At 32.0% G+C, this 22,444-nt stretch overlaps 2 protein-coding genes and 1 pseudogene across 6 annotated transcripts; 1 reads left to right on the forward strand and 2 right to left on the reverse strand.

Annotated features, from left to right (window-relative positions):
* The first annotated feature begins 625 nt into the window (after positions 1-625).
* Positions 626-7,510, forward strand: LOC101514329 (cyclin-dependent kinase F-4). 2 transcript variants are annotated; one of them, XM_012719145.3, is made up of 19 exons: positions 626-931; positions 2,055-2,258; positions 2,387-2,438; positions 2,527-3,103; positions 3,181-3,259; positions 3,343-3,411; positions 3,509-3,598; positions 3,688-3,826; positions 4,135-4,237; positions 4,324-4,376; positions 4,477-4,543; positions 4,930-5,038; positions 5,171-5,236; positions 5,331-5,399; positions 5,496-5,556; positions 5,651-5,761; positions 6,084-6,115; positions 6,302-6,377; positions 6,890-7,510. In XM_012719145.3, the coding sequence occupies exons 4-19, from the start codon at positions 3,096-3,098 to the stop codon at positions 7,105-7,107; spliced, it is 1,350 nt and encodes a 449-aa protein (XP_012574599.1). In that variant the 5' UTR covers positions 626-931; positions 2,055-2,258; positions 2,387-2,438; positions 2,527-3,095; the 3' UTR covers positions 7,108-7,510. The 2 variants fall into 2 exon arrangements, with proteins under 2 accessions (XP_012574599.1, XP_027193483.1); XM_027337682.2 differs by having other exon boundaries at positions 665-931; positions 2,055-2,311.
* A 2,409-nt stretch (positions 7,511-9,919) lies between these two features.
* LOC105851149 (uncharacterized) lies at positions 9,920-13,138 on the reverse strand (annotated as a pseudogene).
* Positions 13,139-14,904: 1,766 nt separating this feature from the next.
* Positions 14,905-18,806, reverse strand: LOC101500180 (kinesin-like protein KIN-8A). Of its 4 annotated transcripts, none has more exons than XM_073364670.1 (7): positions 18,260-18,806; positions 17,661-17,880; positions 17,376-17,426; positions 17,203-17,295; positions 16,746-17,111; positions 15,858-16,517; positions 14,905-15,240 (listed from the first exon to the last, which is right to left on the reverse strand). In XM_073364670.1, the coding sequence occupies exons 1-7, from the start codon at positions 18,727-18,729 to the stop codon at positions 15,208-15,210; spliced, it is 1,893 nt and encodes a 630-aa protein (XP_073220771.1). In that variant the 5' UTR covers positions 18,730-18,806; the 3' UTR covers positions 14,905-15,207. The 4 variants fall into 4 exon arrangements, with proteins under 4 accessions (XP_073220771.1, XP_012574572.1, XP_027193452.1 ...); XM_012719118.3 differs by having other exon boundaries at positions 17,607-17,880; XM_027337651.1 differs by having other exon boundaries at positions 15,858-16,505; positions 17,607-17,880; positions 18,260-18,804.
* Positions 18,807-22,444: the final 3,638 nt, after the last annotated feature.

Here is a 22,444-nt window from a genome sequence, read left to right on the forward strand (position 1 = left end):
TGCTAAAACATATATTATATGTAAATTGGTGAGAACCAAATAAACATGATAAGATTGAATATGTCATACAACCTAACCAAATAAGCAGCCAATAAAGCACAATTCCTTAAACCCACCACCTAATAATATCCAGTGAGTGGCCACTGACCTGACCGAATTTTATCCATCAAGTTTCTGGTCACATGTGACATATTCCAAGCAAAATGCTATTGATACATCAGCTACACAAATTGAAATCATTAGTCAATAAAATGTTTTATAAATATTAGTCAATAATGTTTTTTATTGGAATGGGCCTCAACTTAGTCCAATGTAAACTTCATTTAGATCCAACATTTAGATTCTAAATACAATGATCCACAATATTTTTAATTTTATTTGCCACTAGTATCTTCTCACATTTTTCAATTTCAAACTCAGGTACAATATTTTGTTTCAGCTTTATTATAAAAAAAAAATCCTATGAGAATGTTGAATAATAAAAATATGAAAGTGACATGCAATGAAATAGAAGTAAGGGAAAAGATGACAAAGCTTAGTATATCAGCACATCGAGAAGCCAAAAAATGTAAATAAATATTAAAATTATTATAGATATATATTTTTTAGTAACGAAAAAAGAATCGAACTCAAATATAAATAGGGGAAGGGAGATTAGTTGGAGTGGAAGAGAAGAAAGAAGCGAAGGCATATATTAGTGGCATAACATAAACATATCTATCATAAAGGGAACGCATCGCATATAATATAAATTAGGTATAACCAACGCTCTATATTTCTTATTTCTTATTTCTATTTCTTGGTCGGCACGGAGCGAATTGAAAAGAGAGAGAGAAGAGAGAGAGAACTAGGTCATCGTATTGGAAGAAGAAGCTCTGGGTTCCACCTCTTCCCGTCCTTCGAGGCGGTCGTTATACTACTTGCTCTTCAGGTCTCTCTCTCTCTCTCTCTATATATATATATATGTGTTGTATCTATTGATTTTCCTTTCTGCGTTTCAGATCCGATCCGATTTCCTTTCGATTCTTCCGATTTCTTTTTTTTAATCGCGTCTGTTTCAATTTTGTTATTCTTTCTGTTTGTTCTTAACGATTTCTTTAATTTATCGCGGTTTTTTATGGTTGACGATTGAAGACGGTAATTGTTTTCGATTGATTGATTTTCTTATGAATTGGATTGTTTTTTTTAATGTTATTTGAACCTGAGTTTGTTGAATTTGGTTTTGGTGATGTATTTTTAGGGATTGTTTTGAGGTTTTTGTGTTGGATTTTGGATTTCGCGTTAATTAGGGTTTGAATATTGGATTCTGTTTGTTATTAGTAGTTGAACGCTTTTAGCTTCCTTAGGATTTCTCCGGTCTATTGAGGTCGACAATCCAGAAAGTGTTTTCGATTGATTGACGCTTCATTGCTTCATCGAATTGAAATTGTAATTTTCCTCCATGTTTATATGATTATGACTTGGTGGATAGTGGTTCTGTTATGCATTTTAAGGTTTTGTTTTTTGTACTTTAGTTTTTGGTAGGGTTTGGAGAGAGAATCATTTTGTGCTTAACGTAGATGAAAATGTTCTACTCCTTGGAGTCTCATGTGCATTGTGGTTATTACTAATATATGCAATGGTTTGTTTTTTGAAGCATGTTCAGATTCGATGAAATGGTGAACTTTTCTCAATTGTATTTTTTGTTTCATGGGGATTTAAAATCTTACCTATTACCATAAAGAATGAATCCTGGCTAGAGCTGCTTGTAGGTTATTGTACCTGGAGGAACTTCGATTTTGGAATTTAGTTTCTAGTTGGGACACAATGACTGATTATTTGTGTTTTATCAGTGAAAAATTCAGACTTTGTGCTGGAAATTTGAAATTTAACTGTTATGATATATGATACGAATAAGTGTAAATACAATCAATTTTACTTGGTCACAATCTTAATTACGTTTTTAATAGCATCTGATGTTTCATTTTTTTTGAGAGGCTAGAGACCATTTGAAAATATGTATGTTGGAATTATTAATCTAACCTCCATTCTGTTGCCACCTTCTATTATTGCAGGGTTGTCTGGTTTTGAATCTAAAGGGTTGTGACTTACATTCTAAAATATGGAGGGAAGTTGTTTCTCAACAAATTGCTACCAGTATCGGTTTTTTGCATTCCAAGAAGTGCTTGATTGGCGGGTTTTCATCCTTGGAAGTTTTCTTCTGGTTTCCTTTGTCAATTGCACTTAGTGTTCTGTTCATCGTCAATGATCATCAAAGGGTACGTCATGCTAGTTTATTCTGATACAGGTGCTGCATCTTGCACTTGTACAAGTAAGCCTTTATTCTTATTCTTCTAAGCAAAAACCAATTTGAAAAGCAGTTTATTGACAAATGTTCCTTTAGCAGTGCATTGCTGACCCAACATTTAGTTAAAACTTCTGGGAAGTCTTCTTCTGGGGTAAGAAGTTTATCTTGGAGAACGTTTATAACATTGAACCTGTTTCAATTTGCTAAAATATTTAACTCAGCTTATGTTTTCTTTGCAGGGCTAAATTATAGTCTGGTGACTGAATATTGGATTCTGGCTGCATCTTTGAGTGAAGCATTTGCATTGAATCAGTACAGACTGTAGTAATTGGAAATTGTCTTCTTTTTGCTCTTGATGGGTATTGATGACAATGCATCAGTTATCTGGCGGTTCTGAAATGAATTATATATTAGATTAGATGAAGTAGATGTTATTTCAGTCCTGAAGTATTGGGTCACAGTGGTTTTATCTAAATGATTAATGCTATTGCAATGATCCATCAATTTGGTGGGACCTGAGAGTGTCAGCATGATCTCTGTACTTGTTCATTTCTACCACCTTTGTCCTCCAACCATAACAAAGCCGTGGGTCTATTACTAAAAACTCTGTGCACCTCTTCCATCAGAACGTTTCTGTTTCTATGCCCTCTTCTGACATGACAGAAAATTGATGGTGGATTTTTTTAGACCAGCAGAAACTTGTTAATTTTATACAGAGAGTATCATCTGCAAGAGATAAATGCTATTTATCTTGTTTTTGTTTACATTTGTTGAATAAAGGAAGTGTTGCTTTGTATTCCGCGGGAAAATGGAGAGGTGAATATTCTTCTGAAGAAAATACTATTTTCCTCATTTTTTGTTGACTATTTTAATATTTTCCCTTGAAACGACAGGTACAAATTAATCAAGGAAGTTGGTGATGGAACATTTGGGAGTGTCTGGAGAGCTATTAGTAAGCAAACTGGTGAAGTTGTAAGTATGCTTTACTGGTTTGATGAAGGTGTGCCCTCCTATTTGATGTCATATTTTTGTCCTAATCAGTTGCAAAATTGCAGGTTGCGATCAAGAAAATGAAGAAAAAATATTACTCCTGGGAGGAGTGTGTAAACCTGAGAGAAGTCAAGGTGCTACATCATACTTGTTTTTCTAGAGCCTTATTTGTTATGTATTATTAGATTCTTTTGTATTTAGTCTCTGATCTCTAGTTTCCCTTGTTGGCAGTCTTTACGAAAAATGAACCACCCAAATATTGTGAAACTGAAGGAAGTTATTCGAGAAAGTGACATTCTGTACTTTGTTTTCGAGTACATGGTAAGTGGCTAAACTCTTTGGCGAAGGGCTGAATTGGCCGGTACAAAAGATCTAATACATTTATTGCTGTCTATTGTTGGGTGACACAGGAATGCAACCTATACCAACTTATGAAAGACAGGGAAAAACTGTTTTCTGAAGGTGAAATTAGGAACTGGTGTTTTCAAGTTTTCCAAGGTCTTGCTTACATGCATCATCGTGGTTACTTCCACCGTGATCTTAAACCTGGTACTTATTCATGATTTTGATACAGTCCTGATATTGTATGCTTTTTGAAATATCTTTTATATTATATGTAGCTTCAGCTTGTAATGCAAGTGTTGCTACCAGATCATTCCTTGTACTTCTGGCTGCCTAAAAACCTTAATTCCGTATTGTGAGAGAAAAATTAGGACATTTATGCTTGTTCTCATAGTCATTGCCAGTCATATGTATAGAACTAACTGGGATATTGGTCATGGTTTAAAATATATTTTTTGTTTATCTTTGTTAAAAAATGTTTTTCTGTTTTGACTTGAGGTATATTGCCCTTGCAGAAAACTTGCTGGTTACTAAGGATATTATCAAAATCGCTGATTTTGGCCTAGCCCGAGAGATCAGTTCACAACCACCCTACACTGAGTATGTCTCCACACGATGGTACGGACCTTTGACTTGCAATATATGTATCACCTTCTGTGTTGGGTATCAACTATCAAGTAACATGTGTGATGGCATATGATTAGGTATCGTGCTCCTGAAGTGCTGCTCCAGTCTTACATCTATAGCTCTAAAGTTGGTAAGTGTCTGATGTTATCTATTGATAATTTGTTTCTTGCAACAATGATGATGAGTACTGTGCTACCATTTTATCTATTAATTTTGTTTTTCTCTTCTAGACATGTGGGCAATGGGTGCTATAATGGCTGAGCTGTTTTCTCTCCGACCTCTTTTTCCAGGAGCCAGGTATTGGGGTCACTATTACACCCTCAAAACTTCCCAAATGATGGGGTTTTCATTTTAGAGTTTGTTTTTTGGATTATTTTAAAATGCTTTTATTAAATTATGTTCCTTGTTTTGATTTGTTTTTTGAGAAAACAAGATATGCAGAAAAATTGGAGTTTTAGCTTTTTTAGTTAAACAAACAATATTTATTAACGAGAAATGTATGATAATCACTTATGGAGAAATGTATGATAATCACTTATGGTGCGCTAATCACTCTTCCTACTAAAAAAACATGGTTGCAAATTACGTTCTTCGTACGTTTTTAAGTAGAATCCTGCTCTAAAGCAATTATGTAACACCTGAATGTTGGAAATGAACACATTCCTTCATTGTGACTCATGCAGTGAGGCAGACGAGATCTTCAAAATATGCGGTGTGATAGGCACTCCAACCACTGAATCATGGGCTGACGGACTCAAACTTGCAAGGGATATTAATTATCATTTTCCACAGGTCAAGATTCTCTACACACTGTTGTTTTTGGTAGTTAGCTTCTGCAATGCTATTATGTGTAAGTGTAACCTAGTGAGACAATATCAATGTTCTATTTAACACTGAACATTTTCTACATATTGCTATGCACAGCTTGCTGGCGTAAATCTTTCTGCATTGATCCCATCTGCAAGTGATAGCGCAATCAGCCTTATCCAAGTGAGCAGTTATTTTGTGGCTTAGCCTTTTAAACCATGTATCAACTAATGATGTGTTTAACTTTTTCCTGTTCTCTTGTTTGCTTTAATGCCAGTCACTTTGCTTGTGGGATCCCTGCAAGAGGCCAACAGCATCAGAGGCCCTTCAACATCCTTTCTTCCAGGTAGTCTTTTAACTGATTCATGTTTTGGTGTCTATCTTTTCTAAATACATTTTTTTATTAGCTGTTTTACTCAATACACTTCTTTATCTGTTGTAGAGTTGCTTTTACATTCCACCATCCCTTCGCTCCAGAGCAGTAGCGAGAACTCCTCCACCTGGTTTGAACTATTTAATTACTATTGTTAGTTGTGGACATGGTTATTGTTCAGTTCTGTGGAGATTGTAATTGTCTTTTTTTTGCTTTTTTTCCAGCTGGAACTAGGGGATCACTGGATCAGCAGGGGATCAAGAGATATCCCGGTGCTTTACCCAATTCAAAGCTTACCAATTATTTTTCATCCCCAAAAGTACAGCCATATTCAGGTGATCCCATTGTTTTTTATATTTTTTTTTATTAGTTCTATGAATGCATGCATCATAAATTAATTCCATCAAGGTAGTAGGAGTTGTAAGATGGTTTGGGTTTGTGGAGGAATATAATTGTTGGAGAGATAAGCGGCTTTCAGATGCCAAACAAGGAAATCGTAATTAAGTTGGAAATTATCCTTTTTTTGAATGATTTAAACTCTGATCATGAAGCCTTTTCCAATTCGGCTTTATGTATATCATAATGGGGTCTTCTTTGATTCATGGCATACTCAGTTTCATACTTCAAATGGCTGATTTCTCATGATGAATGATACAGGTGTGCAACGGAAGCTGGATATGATAAATCAGGTGAGCTACTCTTGCCGCGTCCTTACTGACAAGCACTTGTTCATGCACACATTTTTTTACCTCATGATTTCAACAAATCAAATTGTGTTTTTAATTTGAGATCCTATTTCCTACAAGATTTTTTTTCCTTGTAGTTTCGTTTCTTAAATTTTGTGTTACGCAATAATTTCTCTGATTCTTTTGAAGGATGGAATTAAGAATGAAAAGCCAATGAAGACTACTACACAATCAAAGTATCGACAGCCAGGAAAGGACAGTCCAAGTAAGCTTTACATTCTGATTTATTGTTTAATTATTGTACTGGATAGTGTTTTATAGTATTGGCCTTTGATAGAAGAAATCTAGAAAATTCTGAACAATAAAAGAATAGGAATGTAAAAGGAGCCGTGTAATTTCTCAACAGAAAGGAGTAAATTCCTTTCTAGCATTCAACTAAATAATTAGAGATGGAACCAAAATTTGAAAGGAATGAAAAACAGTGTTCTGCTCATCTTTCATCCACAAATCCTCCAATCCCGATCAATCTTTCTGCACAAAACTTTCCCACCCTCTTTTTAATTGCCAATCCTGAACATATTTACACCTAGTGATTATGAATCAAGATAGTTCAGAGGGTTCATTGAACTATCTTCTCTGGTGCCAGGTAAATTAACACAATTAACATTCCTATGAAATTTTATGAACGAAGTTTAGCTAATCACATGAATTAGGTACTCTAAGAATTTTTTTGGAGCTTTGGGAAGTGTTTTTATTTACAGAAAGTTGTGTTGGCAGCTTCTATAAACAAAGGAGGAGTTGCATGTGGAGTTTCAGAAACAGCTGAGAGGTTGGCCAATATATCTGTTGGTACTCGAAGACAATCCATGGGGCAAACCCGTCCTCCTCCTATGAAGGCCGGAGTCAATTGGAGTTCCGATTCTCCAAACTTCATGCTCAGGCCCGCACCACAGATTCCGACTGGTAGAACCTTCACAAGAAAAGTTGCTGGATGAGAAGTACGAGCTCAATATCGCAAATCTCGGGGGACAAATAATAAGAATGGGTTTTGGTCGTATTATGTTTGCTACAAAAACTAGTATTGCTTGGGTGTTATTGGTAATCGTTTCATACTTCTTGTTGTGGGACAAACACGTATGAGCTGATGCCTATTAATAAGTATGTATATCTTAGCCTGTTATGAACTTCTATGATGTGTCAGTGGCGTTCATAAATCATCGTCCAGGTTTTCTTGGTTCATAGACAATAATTTAGAAATGCTGGTCATAATTACAACAACCGTACTCGATGTTCGATTTTGTATGTTTTTAATAATGTGAAGGCCGGTGGTTCTTGTTACTGCGGTATGATAGTTTATTATTATTATTATTATAAAAAAAAACATTTAAAAGTTTGTCACTTGTTACCTTGCAAATTCTCTGGTTCTTTGTCAATTGTTACCTTGCATATTCTCATTACTAAACTCACGTATATCATTATCTACCGGCCATCTTGGATTATTCTTGATTGTTGTTCAGAATATTGATTTGTGTTGAATTGAGTGTCAATTACATTTCTTTCTTTTTTTATTTGTATCTCAACTTTTTCTATACTATATTAACTAGTCATTCTTCTACCTAACTCTTATAACAATAAAGGGTATTTTTTAAAGCTCGAGTTCTCAGGGGAAAGTGGAGTATGTGGTAATCTAGAGTTTGAGTGGGAGATAAGTCAAGTTTAGCCAATAATTATTCTAGCCAGTGTTCAATAAATGGTATTTCTATGAAAAATAGTATCAATGTAACTAATGATTTTCTTAAGAGATGTGTGTTATTAAATAAACTAATTTTTCTGATTGTATGAAGATATTAATGTTTGATGCAAGCTTTGGTATTTCATTGATTACTTTGTGGATATATAAAAAAGAATTATCAATTTCTGATTCTAATATTGACAGAGAGAGTTATTAAAATTAAATGGTGGAACAAATTTAATCCAGAATTATTAAGAGATTCTACACTCTTAGAATGGTTTAGAAGAAATTCTAACTTTCTTATTAAACCAAAATAGAGAATATTAAAGAAGGACGGTTCTTGGCAGAATTACCAGCTTCTTCAAATAAAAAAGAAATTTTAAAGAAATTACAAAAGGCAATTACTGAATCACAAGACTTCGTATAATCATCTCAAAACTTTACTCAACAAAATGAAGATGATTGCAATGGAATAGAAGGAATCTAAATTATTAAAGTTAGCTGAATTGTTAAAGGTAAGATGTGACCGCACTCTTGACCTAAGACATTAAACAACAAAATCAATTGTCATCATTAAAGACTCCCAGACAAAGCATCATGACCACTTTTGACAAAGACAACTCATTATCTTGGCGTCATTATCAAGACAGACAACATTATGTTTACTTTTGACTTTTGCAATGTATTATTAAACTTTTTACTATTCCCTTTATTAAAGTTGAATTATTAGTGTTATTTGAATTATATAAGGACATCAATGTAAATTAGTTTAGGGATATTATTGTAATTTGAGACCTATCATTCCATTATAAAAAGAAGTGGTCTTTTATTATGCGGGGCATTAAAAAAAAACATATTTAAAAGTGTCAAAATATATATATATATATATATATATAAATATTTAAAAGCTTGTCAATCGTTACCTTCCAAATTCTTTCACTCTCTGAAAGAAATCATTTTAGACAAAGCATCATGACCACTTTTGACAAAGACAACTCATTATCTTGGCGTCATTATCAAGACAGACAACATTATGTTTACTTTTGACTTTTGCAATGTATTATTAAACTTTTTACTATTCCCTTTATTAAAGTTGAATTATTAGTGTTATTTGAATTATATAAGGACATCAATGTAAATTAGTTTAGGGATATTATTGTAATTTGAGACCTATCATTCCATTATAAAAAGAAGTGGTCTTTTATTATGCGGGGCATTAAAAAAAAACATATTTAAAAGTGTCAAAATATATATATATATATATATATATAAATATTTAAAAGCTTGTCAATCGTTACCTTCCAAATTCTTTCACTCTCTGAAAGAAATCATTTTAAGTCTTAATTTTTAATCATGAACAAATTTATGAACTTTGTTTGCTTTTAATTAGTTTTTCAAACTGTTTTTTTATTAATAATAATAATAATAATAATAAAATTTAGATGACTTGAATTCCATATCTGATTATGAGGTTTAAATTCAAATCGGATCTAAATCTATTTTAAATATTCGGTTAAAAATTATTTCTCAAAAAATAAAAAATAAAATTATCAAAAAAAGGCTTGTGGTGATTAATTAAAAAAGGATAATCAAATTAATATATTAAATTCATTAGATATTTTAAACTTAATTTTTATTGAACTTTTATTTTATAAAAATAATTGAGTTTTAAATATAAATAGTTATTTTTTTTTTAAAATAACTGATTTGTAAACTATGAATAAATGATTTTTTAAAAAATAAATCTTAAAAATAATCAAATTTGAATCGATTTTGAAAAAAAATTAATTTTAAAATTGAATTTTTCGAAACCTGGTGCTTAACTAAAAAGCAGTTATTTAACCATAAATAATTGTATAATTAATTTTATAATTGATTTTAAATCAATAATTTGATTATAAATCTAAATCCATGTATTGATTTTAAAATGGATATAGTTTGATTTTTTTTTTAAAATCAACTATATACAACCCAAGTTGAATGAATTTTTGTTATGGAGGAATTCCAACTTGTATGCATGTTTTTTGGAAATGGAATGTTAAGACATTATATTGCAAGGCAAATAAACTTCCAGCTTAAACAAAAAAGTTCACGTGCTGTCTAAATGGCTAAAGAACTGTGAAAATTTGGTTATACAATGTAGAAGAAGCTTTGAACATGAAAATCTGGAAGTGTGGCCACATCTACTTAAATTATACTACATCCAGTCATAAATTATACTACATCCAGTCTTAAATTTCTTCTCTGTTGATGCTCAACAACTTTATAATCTATCACTTCACGGAACAAGTTTTGGCCAAGAACTGTGTTCTTACTTCCATATACAGCAGCTTGGACACTTGCCATCAGTTTTGCTATTTCCCTTCCAGAAAATCCCTCGGTTTTAGCTGCAGCTTCCTTTATGATATCATCACTCAATCCTTTAATCTCTATATTTTGTGGCTGTCCTTTCAACAAACTTTTAACAAAACCATTTTTTCTTGATCCAGCTTTGGCAATGTACTTATCCAGATATAGCTTAAGAAGTTTATAGCGCTCCTCTTCTTCGGGCAAGGGAAATTCCAGGACCTCATCAATACGGTCTACCACAGCTGAATCGAGATCACCAGGACGATTTGTGGCAAGAGCAAGGACTATGTCTTTGGATTGATCACCGGTTTGAAAGAGGAGGGCATTTAGTGCACTTCGCTGTGCTTCACTCATGTAAGTCTTGTTCCGCCTGTAAAAATCATCCCATACAATCAATTCGCTTGGACAATATTTAGTGCAAAGAATGTTGATTTCGTATCATGCTGCATATTAATATTGTGCAACTTTTTCTTCCTCTTTGTAACTTTGTTTTTAATAAAGATATGAATATGTTAAGGAGTCATGAACTGCATCTAGTAGATCCTAACTATCTTGTGTTGCCACAGGCAAAGAGAATGCTAGTAAATGAAAAATCATGGCGTTACTTACTCGCACAGAAATGCATCAGCTTCATCAATGAAAAGCAATAAACCCCTTTTTGACTTCTTGGCCCAATCAAACAACTGGTGTATCTTTGTCACAGCCTGTGATCCGAGCGGGGCAACATCTCCCCCTGTCATCAATGCATAATCCAATCCCTACATTAATTTGATAAAAAAATCAGACAAAATAACAATACTACATTTGTCCCAAAATATAAGTCCAATTTGAAAAAACAAATTGTCTCTCAATATAAGCCCTTTACCAAACTACTAAATGCATTAATTAATTTTTTTTTTAAATATCCCTAATCAATTTGCTACCTTTTAGTGTCAGTGTTTAACTACAACAATAATTGAAGGACAGTTTTAGAATACAAACACACTATCTAATTTACTACATATGTGTGAAATTGTCAAATTGTTCTTATAATAAGAGACATAAGAATTATATCTAAAGCAAAGAATCCACTTGTATAAGTTGTACTGACTGACTATTGCATTCCAAAGAATCAATAACCTGGACTTGAGTTTACAAACACACTAGGAAAATAAATTTAGAGAGCCTTGAAAACAGAAAATATTGAATTCATTAGTTAAAGACTTCCGTAGTCAGCAAAATTATGAAAAGGAAAAATGAAAAATATTGAAAAATGAGAAGATAGTTTGCTAATATGTTGATGACATTCACGACCATTAATAATAGAATCTATGGCATATCATAAAATTTGAAGTTTTCCATAAAATAAGAAAAAAACAAGGTAGATAGTATGAAACACTTGAAAACTCGAAAAAGATCTAAGTATGAAATCATACAGATTTACGAGCCAATTCTCTGGCAGCCATTGTCTTTCCTGTTCCTGGAGGGCCATAAAAAAGCATGTTTCTGTACGGTGCCTTATGTGCATTTGTATTCGCAGTTGCATATGCTAGCTGCTCAATTCTTTTATTAAGAGAAGGATGCAAAATCACATCACCAAAACCATTTCCATTTTTTGAAGCAGATTCTACATTAGTGCTTCGGGACAGGGAGCTCATGGTACGAGACAACATGCCAGACCAGGGGTATTTCCCTTTGGAGGACTCTCGGATCAATGATGGTTGTCCCAATATTCTATCAACATATCCCCAAATAACCCGTGCACCTTCCCTACATTAAATCCAATATGAATTTAAACTTGACAGCATGGGAATCCAATATAATATGAATTTAAACTTATAGCAAAGTACAATTTTTTTCTATAAGTAGCTCATTCCAAACACTAAACAATTTCTACCTCGTAGTGTAGATCCCTGCTGCCAGAGCAGTCACTCCACCAACTGCTACAACCAACTTATTTTGGTCTGTTAGAATGGCTCTTAAGCCCCCTGCAAAAGATAGATCGAGTTTTCATACATGGAAATTGGTTTGGAGTTTGTCTAACTCAGTCAAGCAAAAAATACTGGAGTTAATAATCAAACCAATTAAGCTAAAATACATCATGTAAAAGTAAATACAACCCACAAAATACTATAATGCTGGTTAATGAGTAAGCTCATAAAGGTAAAATAGATAAAATTATATATTGCTACAAAAATTCACAAAATTTCCTTTTAAAAACAAATTTCCACAAATGCATAAATGGAGAGATGATTGTTGTCTTCTAACATTGTCAATGTAAACCATTTGCACATTGCATACTGGGCATCTAGTAGAAATGTACCTCCAATATGGTCGAAGATAGCATTTATGGAAGCGACCCATTTTTCTCGCTCTTTATTTGCACGATCAATTAGCATTCGCCGATTAACAGCTTCAGATAGTTTTGCTTCATGCGCCCTCGCTTCTGCTTCTGCCATAGCCCTTACTCTGACTGTTTCACGTTCAATCTCTGCATCTCTTGTTCGGTCTTCCTTCGATGTGACTGAATCTGTTCTTCAATTGCACCCCGAGCTTGCTCCTGTCTGATTGAAGATTTTTCTTGCATTTTCACTAGCTCTTGGTTACTTGTTCTCTTGTATTCACTCTCTGCCTTACAAATGATAATGCAAGAATGAGAAAAACTCTTAAAATGACAAATGATAATGCAAGAATGAGAAAAACTCTTATCTGGTTCTTCATTGCTGTCTTATTGTGAAAATTGCCTAACTAAGTTGTGTCAAAAAGTCAAGATTGTGGAACTAGTATATCATATGATGGTCAAACAGAGGCAACTAAAATAGGTTTCAAGTAGAGATGTATCTGTTTTTTATGATTCTGGGAGGCAGTTATGGTGGTGTATTGTTTTTTATCCCTTGTTGGGAGATGTATCTGTTATTTATGTTTACTGTCTCTTCTCTCGTTGCAGTACTCCTTTTGAGCTGCATGACAACAATTATGTGCTCAAGGCAATGGAGTTTGGTGATAGACCACAAAGTGATACTGTCACACACAATGTTACAGATGGAGGGGAATGTCTTAGCATGTCAGGCTTGCATCAGTCTCAGGTTCCTCCTTCAGTTTCAAGCTTGTCAATTAGGCCTCCCACATCACCTCCATTCCCTGGAATATTGAAGGCAAGAGTCAAGCAAGAGCATGATATGCAAGTTTATGATATCATCTTACCATATTTAAGTGTGTCTGTATATCTTGTAAAGAAATTTACCAAATTAATAATATACCTTCTACTAGTTAGTCATCAGTGCAGACAAGTCATTTGGTAGGTCGGAAGTAGATAGGCCCGTCTGCTTCTTTATTGTGTAGGCTGGACTGGGAAATTCTTTTACTACCTTAGCTGAATCTTTACTCCACATATTTTTTCTGTAACTTTTCTGGCAGTGTAGTTAGAGAGATCTGGTATGGAGTCCAAAAACATATGATAAATTTCAGAATTCACTGATTTACTGTGTAAATTGTAAAGTTTTCCTACTCATGTGGATATAAGTTGGTATTTTGACCATTGCACCTTGTTTGCCTTGAATCATTTGCTAGAGTCCTTGTGAGGCTCCCAGTATTCAATTTCAACTGTGATGGAAATTTTGTTCCCCAATTTTCTTTGGAATGTCATCAGCAGAATAATTGATTTAGTTGTTATCTAAATAGGTGTGGATCAAACCCAACTGGTGATGGTTTCGCACTTTGGGAGGCGGCGAAGGGGATTCAGGATCATCAGGGGAAGGAGAAGAGAGGTCGGAAAAAGTGTGGTTGAGATATTAGTTGAATTCTCTTCAGATGATTGTATGTATCTAATATTGGTGATTGTGTAGACCTTCTAGTTGAGAACAAATCTGCCTTACTATTTCTCCTAATTTTACCAAATTTCTTTGCTTGCCATTCTGTAACTACTAGGAGTTATAAATACTTAATTATAACTTTTGTTGGAATGTTAAATGAGAAATTATTTTATATATTGTAATGTAACATACTACTATGCATGGACATGTGTGCTTGAGGTAAATTTTGTACTTTGTTCTGAATGTGGGCTTGACAAGTTCAAACAAGAGAATTATTTTGACAATGTGGATTAGTTGACAGTTTATTGATATCATCTGGGTTATATATTGTGAATTCCCGACAAGATTTTTGTTTTGTTTTGTTTTGAAACTGATAAGATTGTTACAATTGACATTAACAGGCAAATATTTCTGATGAGTTGCCCGAGAAGCTTATTGGAGTTGTTCGTGTTTCTCATTTAGAGCTCAAATCTGCCATAGTCCCTAAACTGGATCCAGATCCATTATGACGAACCAATTCTTTTCTATTGTTCTTTTATACAAAATCATTTGTTTGCAATATGCTCTTTTGTATCATTTTTCATTTTACTGGGATGTAGGTTCATTGTTTTTTGTTATTCGTTCTTTCTATGAAATTATTTAACGAAGTATCCAATAATTTTAAAATTTTATAGAAATTTGTTGAATTGATCTATTAAATAAGAGGTTTTAATTTTACGATTCGATTAATAAAATTTATTGTTTATATTAAAATATTAAATCAAGTAAATTGTTATAGAATTACTCCTAAAAGTAACTGATTTATACCCTTCATGATTTAAACAAATAATAACAATAATAATAATATGTTGCATTAACAATAATAATAATATGTTGCATTAACAATAATAATAATATGTTGCATTCTACACACTTTCAAATATATTATAATCCATGTCAACCATAATTTTATTGAAATTGGTGAGCTTTAATATACCACTCAAATCAAATAAGAAAAAAATGAATGAATACAATGAGAAATAAAAATAATCACGGAATTTTCTCAAAAGTATCAATACCCTCTGGTTCTACTCCTAACTAAGCCTAATAAACTATCATTCTCTATCTCATTTACAGATATACTTAATAATGGAATTTCGTTTGTGCCACGGCCAGTTCAAAGTCTTCAAAAAATACCAGACCTTCTGTCACATGGGTTCTAGTCTGTCCTTGAATCTCCCCCGTCACTTCCAAGTATTTCCCTTTCGACAAGCAGACTGTGGCGGAAAAATGTAATAAACATGTAAGGTTGAAGAAACCGTTATTAAAGACAACATTTATATATTAATCTTCAAGATACAAAGTTATTTAGTTTCACATGAATTCTTGCAAAAATAATATAGATAACAACTTTCATATAATGATCCTAAAAAAAGGTATATTACATTAAGACTCTAAGAGGGATTATTTCACAATGAAATCCTTACAAAAAAAATCTGAAAATATGATGAATCATATCTTAAAACAACTAGTTATGATGATGAGCCCCAATAGAATAAGACATACAAGTCTTTGAGTTTCAATGAATAAAGGCTATGTGCTTCATATATTTTATTTGATTTTATAATTTTTTAATGTAAAATATAATAAAAGATGACTTTTCTTTTATGTTTAGAGTGACTAAGAAGCATTCAACCACAATAGGTGTTTAACCGAGTCTGAGATGCGTCGAGCTTAAAAAATATATATTTTATTTATTGCTAACTAAGGAGTGTAAGACAAGTTCTTTGGTGTGTCAAAAAAATGTTGGTGCCTGAGACATGTCAGTCACGTGACATGACAGTTTGGAAAAGTGTATATGCTTTATAGAGGTTGGGGGAGAAGAAACACATACCTGAAGAAGTGTGGGTTCAGACATGACATGGCTTCTAGTTTTTCTCCCATTTAGTGCAGTAACTGATGGGCTGTTAGCAGCAGTAGTGTCCCAAAAGCTTCGTTTCTTGGCCTTTGGTAGTGGTGATCGAAAACTTGGACTTTTCCACTTTTCATGCGTTGGCCGTATGCTAGATCTGGTTAATATTGTCTCTGCTGTTGTTGCTTTTTTCCCACTTTTTTCTGAAAACTTGCAAATAGCATCGTCTTTCTGCTTTATAAGCAAAGAGCGGTCCTTTCTCATTCTCTCTATCTCTGACTCCAGGGATCTTACATTTTCATAAAGTGTTCTGACAGTGATGGCTATCTTCTTTCCGTTGTACTTGGTCTCTGGAGTGAGATAAATTGCAGTAAAGAGAGAGTTTCTGGTCCATCGCTTTTCGTTTGGTTGAAAAGATGTTGGAGGAGTCGAAAGAAGAGATGTAGCGGATGGTGGTGTTGAGCATGAATATCCTGCTAAGGACTGTGCTTCGAGTGACAAAAGCTTTTGTTGCTGCCGTGCTAGCTGCATTCGCATTTCCCGATTCTCCTTTTGCAGCTCAAGTACTAGCGTGGCCTGGTCTGTTCCTGTTTCAATTACTGGAAATAGATCCTCATTTGCATCATTTGCCTGCATCCATGTCTAACAGGTTTCAGTTTCGTTATTCAGAATCAACTGAGTGATGTATTCGACACCAAATGAAAAATTCCAAACAACAAAAAATGTGAACATTATATCAAAGGGTAAAAACATGCTCGTTATCACTCCATAAGCCAAAATATTAATACATGTGACGATTTATGAAAAAACATTTAGAAAATACTCGTACTATTGTGTCAGTGAAATTTTGAAATGGTTAGAGGATTCAACCTTTGTTCGAATCTCCTTGGCTCTATCAGCCCAATGAAGGGTGTTTTGAGTTTCACCAGATGAGAGGCTACTTGGGCTTATGTTAGCAATCATGACAGTGCTGCATGTTCCTCCTAGTGAATCTTTGAGAAGCTGAGTCAATTTTGAATTTCGGTATGGTATATGCTTCTTTCCATCTACAAGAGCATTGATGCAGCTGCTTAGTGCAAGAAGAGACCGATTAATGTTGGCACCCTCAAGAGATCTAAGTGTTATTTGATCTGTGGCAAGAGCTCTCTCTGACCCTGCAAGATCAACCAACGAGAGCTTTCCCACATTTTTAATAATATTCATTGCAGCATCTCTAACTTGGTATTCAACAACAACCTATATGTAACAAATAAACTAAGCACAAGTCACAATCACAGCATATAAGGGTTTTTGCATCATTTTCTGTAAACACCCTTCAAAAGTGTACCTGCAAGACAGCATGGGAACGTGAAGATGTTTCATTTGCACGAGTTGGTTCTGTAGTTCTGTTATGATTTCCTTGCTGAAGCAATATCATCACCTGAAGCAGCAAAAGCAAATTAAAACTTAAAAAATTCATTCAGCAATCTTCCAATATACCAGAATGGTTCAGAATATTACTTCATCAGTAGAGTAAACTCTGTATTGTGTAAGACCTGCTGCCACAATCCCCTAAAATATAGTTAGACAAGGTAAGATCAGATTGTGATTTAATGGGATGCAGCAAAAACAAGAACTCTTCACAACAAACAAAAATTCACAGGTACCATAACAGGAACAAATTATCAGTAACATTTCTCTTGAACATGGCTAATTTTCTTTTAAAATTACAATTAAGATAAGAAAGTGGACCTGTTTATCTTCTCTCAAAACTAGAGGTCTTCCAGGTGAAATCAAATCTCTTACGGTTTCATTATAAACCTCAAGATAGGACAAATGAACAGCATAGTTTCCATCACAACTTCTCGTCTTGATTTTACCGAAAAGATCATTAATTGCCAACACCATCACCCCCGGGCTCTCCACTGTACCAAGCATTGTGTAAGTTTTTCCAGCTCCAGTGGCACCATAACAAAAAACTGTCCCATTCCTCCCTTGTAGAACTCCTTCCACAAGTTCTGAGGTTCTGAAAATGCAATGTAAACAATTTTTTAACCCACCAATTAATAACATTAAGATGTGAAAGCACTTATAAAACTAGTCTATACATTGTTATTAAACTTCAGAAGATTAAAATAGAAAGTAAAGAGATGGAAAAACTTCATAGATTGTAAAAATAAAAGTGATTGAATGTAACTAGAATTGTAAGAGAATCCAATAAGACATATTTAATTTAATAATGTTATACTATATTTGTAGGAAAGCCAAATTTAGGAAAATTATGAATGAAGCACATAACATACACACAAATACCGAACAGCACACATGAGATAATAATTTGAGAAAAGTTAATTAATTGAATGTAATTAAGGTGTGAATGTGGTGGTATAGAGAAGAGAACTCACGTGGTGGAATAAACTTCCTGTTGAGTAGCTGAATCAGGAAAGCAAGCATCAAAGGTGAAATGACGTCTACGAATTCTCTTCAACCTCAAGTAACCGTTAGGATTAACGAATTCGGTCAAATAAACGTCACGGGGATTCACGATCGTTACACAACACCTCGAATCCGCTTCCTTTTCCTTCTTCGAAATTGGTCTCACTCTCACAAACACCGTTACTCTGTTCCCTGTTTTCTCCGTTTCCGGTAACGACAGCTTCCGAGCCACCACACGGTTCTTGGAAGAAGGGTTCTTGGGAGGTAAAAGGTTTTTTTGTTTGTATAACAGTGTTAGGGGTTTCAATTTCTTCTTTAAACCTTGATGTGGATTTGAATTGTTCATTGTGTGAGATCGAGTTGAAACTGGCATTGAAACGTTTCTTGCAATTTGTTCGTAAAGTTGAGGAGTTTTTGGTTGGTCTATGAGAGAATCCATAGTACAAATTTCTTGGTTTTGAAAGCTTGATTTGATGATTGTTACAAGATGCGATCAATCTTAGAGAGAGTTGGAGATTGTTTGAATTGTTCATTGTGTGAGATCGAGTTGACACTGGCATTGAAACGTTTCTTGCAATTTGTTCGTAAAGTTGAGGAGTTTTTGGTTGGTCTATGAGAGAATCCATGAGTGAAAATTTCTTGGTTTGGAAAGCTTGATTTGTTGATTGTTATAGAATGCAATGAATCTCAGAGAGAGTGTTCTTGGCTATTGGACTTTCTTAATTCTCGTGAAATGGTGTGGAGAGACAAAAGTGTGTGTATTATATAACGGTAGAATAATATAGCCCAAACCTTGATTTGAGATTTTTATTATTATTATTATTATTATTATTATTATTATTATTATTATTATTATTATTATTATTATTATTATTATTATTATTATTATTATTATTGGTGTTTATCCTTTGCCATTATCAACGACTTATTATGAAATAATACTAAATTATTTTTGTTGAATTTATAAAATATTATATCGACTTATCATTATTATGCTAGCGAAGTGGTTTGGCTCTATTGGGTGGTTGAATGTAAGGCGGTGAAAAAAATTCAGTTATGAGGTTTAGATTTAAAATTGGATTTAAATTTATTTTAAATATTTGGTTAAAAATTATTTCTCAAAAAATAAAAGTAAATTGTCAAAAAAAGGCTTGTGGTGATTAATTAAAAAGGGATAATTAAATTAATATATTAAATTTATTAGATATTTTGAACTTAATTTTTATTGAGCTTTTATTTTGTAAAAATAATCAATTTTTAAATATAAATAATTGTTTTTTTTTAAATAACTGATTTGTAAACTATGAATAGATGATTTTTTAAAAATAAATCTAAAAAATAATCAAATTTGAACTGATTTTGAAAAAAAATCGATTTTAAAATTGAATTTTTTAAAACCAGTTGCTTAATTAAAAATCAGTTATTTAACTATAAATAATTTTATAATTGATTTAAATCAATAATTTGATTATAAATCTAAATTCATATATTGATTTTAAAATAATATAGTTAAAAAAAATCAACTTAATACAACCCTAGTTGAATGAATTTTTGTCATGGAGGAATTCCAACTTGTATGCATGTTTTTTGGAAATGGAATGTTAAGACATTATATTGCAAGGCAAATAAACTTCCAGCTTAAACAAAAAAGTGTCTAAATGGCTAAAGAACGGTGAAAATTTGGTTATACAATGTAGAAGAAGCTTTGAACATGAAAAGCTTTGAAGGACGGGTCCCCTTTTTTTTAATAAATTAACAAAGAGTAATTAAAGACAAAGGATAATAAAAACATGAACTGATGTAAAAAAAAAATACAAGTATAGCTTAAGTGATTTGGGCATGAGAAGATATATAGATCTTATAACAACGAAAATAAATTAAATAGGGAATAGTTAAATTACTAGAGACAAATGAAGACTAATACATATAAAAGAAACTATTAGAAAACATCCAAATATACGAATAGAGAAGGCATTCATACTTATAAATTATTCAATTTTTCATGAAAAATACTCACATATAACAATCTATTATATAAATTATATTTATATCTTTATAGATATGAATGTAAATTTTTGTGTGATTTTTTTATTTTTAAATAATATAAATTATTTTATCCTTCTATTTTGTTTAACCTTTTATTCTTTTAATTTATCCACCATTAAACTAAATTTGTTTAAATGATAGTAAACTAAATTTATTCTTTTAATATCAATCGAACATATTAGTGTCAGATTGTTTATCCACTCTAATATTGTATAACTATTTTGTTTGTTCTTTTGCAAAAGTAATTATTGTCATTTAATTTTTCGAAAATTTATCATAAATTTTTTCCGATTCTCCGTTCGATAATTTTTTGAATCTGTCTCAGTCTAGAGATTAATAAACTAAAAAGATATTTATTATCCATTACAATAATACGAGGTCGTTTAATCCGTGTAATCTATAATCGAAAGGCTAGTATTTTATTTATGAGAATTTAGTGGATAATCTAAGTTGTTGTATAACTAAAAGAAAAAATACTCTTAAACAAAAGAGAAAATAAATAAATTGATAAATGTGGAAATAAATCTACATATAATATATCTTAAATATATACGCTCGTGTTAATATTCATTTTTACAATTTACAAATTCAAAAACAAGTTTAGTCCAAATTCTACAAATAATATTTGATGTTAATCAAGTTTATTGCAATGATATTCAAATATAAATTATTTTAAATTTATTTCAAGGTTGTCAAATTTAAATTTTTAAATAAATTTGTTTTATTTATATAAATTCAATATGTAAATTCATCAAATTTATCACATATTAGAATACTATTAAAATTGATATATAAAAGACATATTTTTTTAATACTATAAATTTATCGATAATTCAAACTTCAAATTTAATTACAAAGCAAAAGATTCGACAGACGTTCGCGACTTGTCGGTCATTTATCGAAACTTCAAATTTATCGATAATTCAAACTTCAAAATTTAATTTCATACTAATAAATTAATATCAAATTAAACTAGGTAAATTATATCACTGATCGAGATTCGACAACCGTTTGCGCGCTTGTCGGTCATTTACGGTGATGGTAAAGATGAAGGTAGCACGAGTTCAAAGTAAGAAGAAGATAATGTTTCGTTTGAGTTTAAAAAAAGTAAATGTCATTTTAAAATTTGTTAGAGAAGAGTGGAAAAAGAAAGAACTTTTTAAATTGAGTTTGAAAAATCGACTATCATTTAAAATTAAAGTTATGTATTCAAATAAATTTAGTTTCCGGAACAAAGTTACCAATTTTCAAATTTACCAAACAAATTAATGTGTTTTCTTACACCTCAATAGATATATTCGTCTGAATTTATGTACTAATCCATTATTTTAATAATCTTGATTCAATTAATTTTTGGTTGAGTTCACTTTAACTCAAATTAATTTATTAAAATCAATTTAAAATACTAAATCAATACTTATGTTGGGATGAGAAAGTACTTTTTAATAGTTTCTTACATTTTTATGCTAGTTTCCTCTTGTTCTATTGTTTGATACTATATATAACTGCCACATTTAGTTTTTTAATTACCATGTCTATTGTTATTGATGATGGTTTTAATTTAGTATCAAGTTCCATTTTAAAAGCCATTTCCATGGTGTCATGAATTGAAGAATCTATCCTCAATTCATTCATGACTTGATCCTTTCTTTCATGCACAGTGTTCAAGCCAGCCACTTGCCATCATGTTAATTGATTTAACCTATCATTCTCATAATAATAATGTTATTATGTAAGTGTTCTCACTTGACTATTGCAAGATATTTTTTCTATTGAATGATATATGTTTTTTGATATTTTTCTTTTCTATGATGATATCAAAATTGTCCCTTAAATTTGTAGTAGTGTATCAATATACTCTCATATTTTAAAATTATTCTTAAAATCAAATTTTTTCTTTCATTGATATTTAATATTAAGATTGATAATGTTGATGATGATATTGAAACTAAAGAATAATATCATGGATAAACTTATTAATAGATTTAAACATTTGAACAAATTCGTTGAACTTTTTCAATTTCAATATTATTTCGGAATGTGAGGGACTATGTTGATATAAAATTCTTACAATTTTAAATAAAAGATTGGGTATTTATACAAAATCT

Source organism: Cicer arietinum, chromosome 8 (assembly GCF_000331145.2).
Source record: "Cicer arietinum cultivar CDC Frontier isolate Library 1 chromosome 8, Cicar.CDCFrontier_v2.0, whole genome shotgun sequence".
Classification (NCBI taxonomy): Eukaryota; Viridiplantae; Streptophyta; class Magnoliopsida; order Fabales; family Fabaceae; genus Cicer; species Cicer arietinum.

Coding starts and splice junctions, on each gene's coding strand:
- LOC101514329 (XM_012719145.3), top strand. Junction 4,377..4,476: donor CATCTATAGCTCTAAAGTTG/GTAAGTGTCTGA, acceptor TTTCTCTTCTAG/ACATGTGGGCAATGGGTGCT. Junction 4,544..4,929: donor CCTCTTTTTCCAGGAGCCAG/GTATTGGGGTCA, acceptor TGACTCATGCAG/TGAGGCAGACGAGATCTTCA.
- LOC101500180 (XM_012719118.3), bottom strand. CDS start 18,729: ATGGATTCTCTCATAGACCAACCAAAAACTCCTCAACTTTACGAACAA. Junction 17,296..17,375: donor GAGTTTACTCTACTGATGAA/GTAATATTCTGA, acceptor TTGCTGCTTCAG/GTGATGATATTGCTTCAGCA. Junction 16,518..16,745: donor CCAAGGAGATTCGAACAAAG/GTTGAATCCTCT, acceptor GAAACCTGTTAG/ACATGGATGCAGGCAAATGA.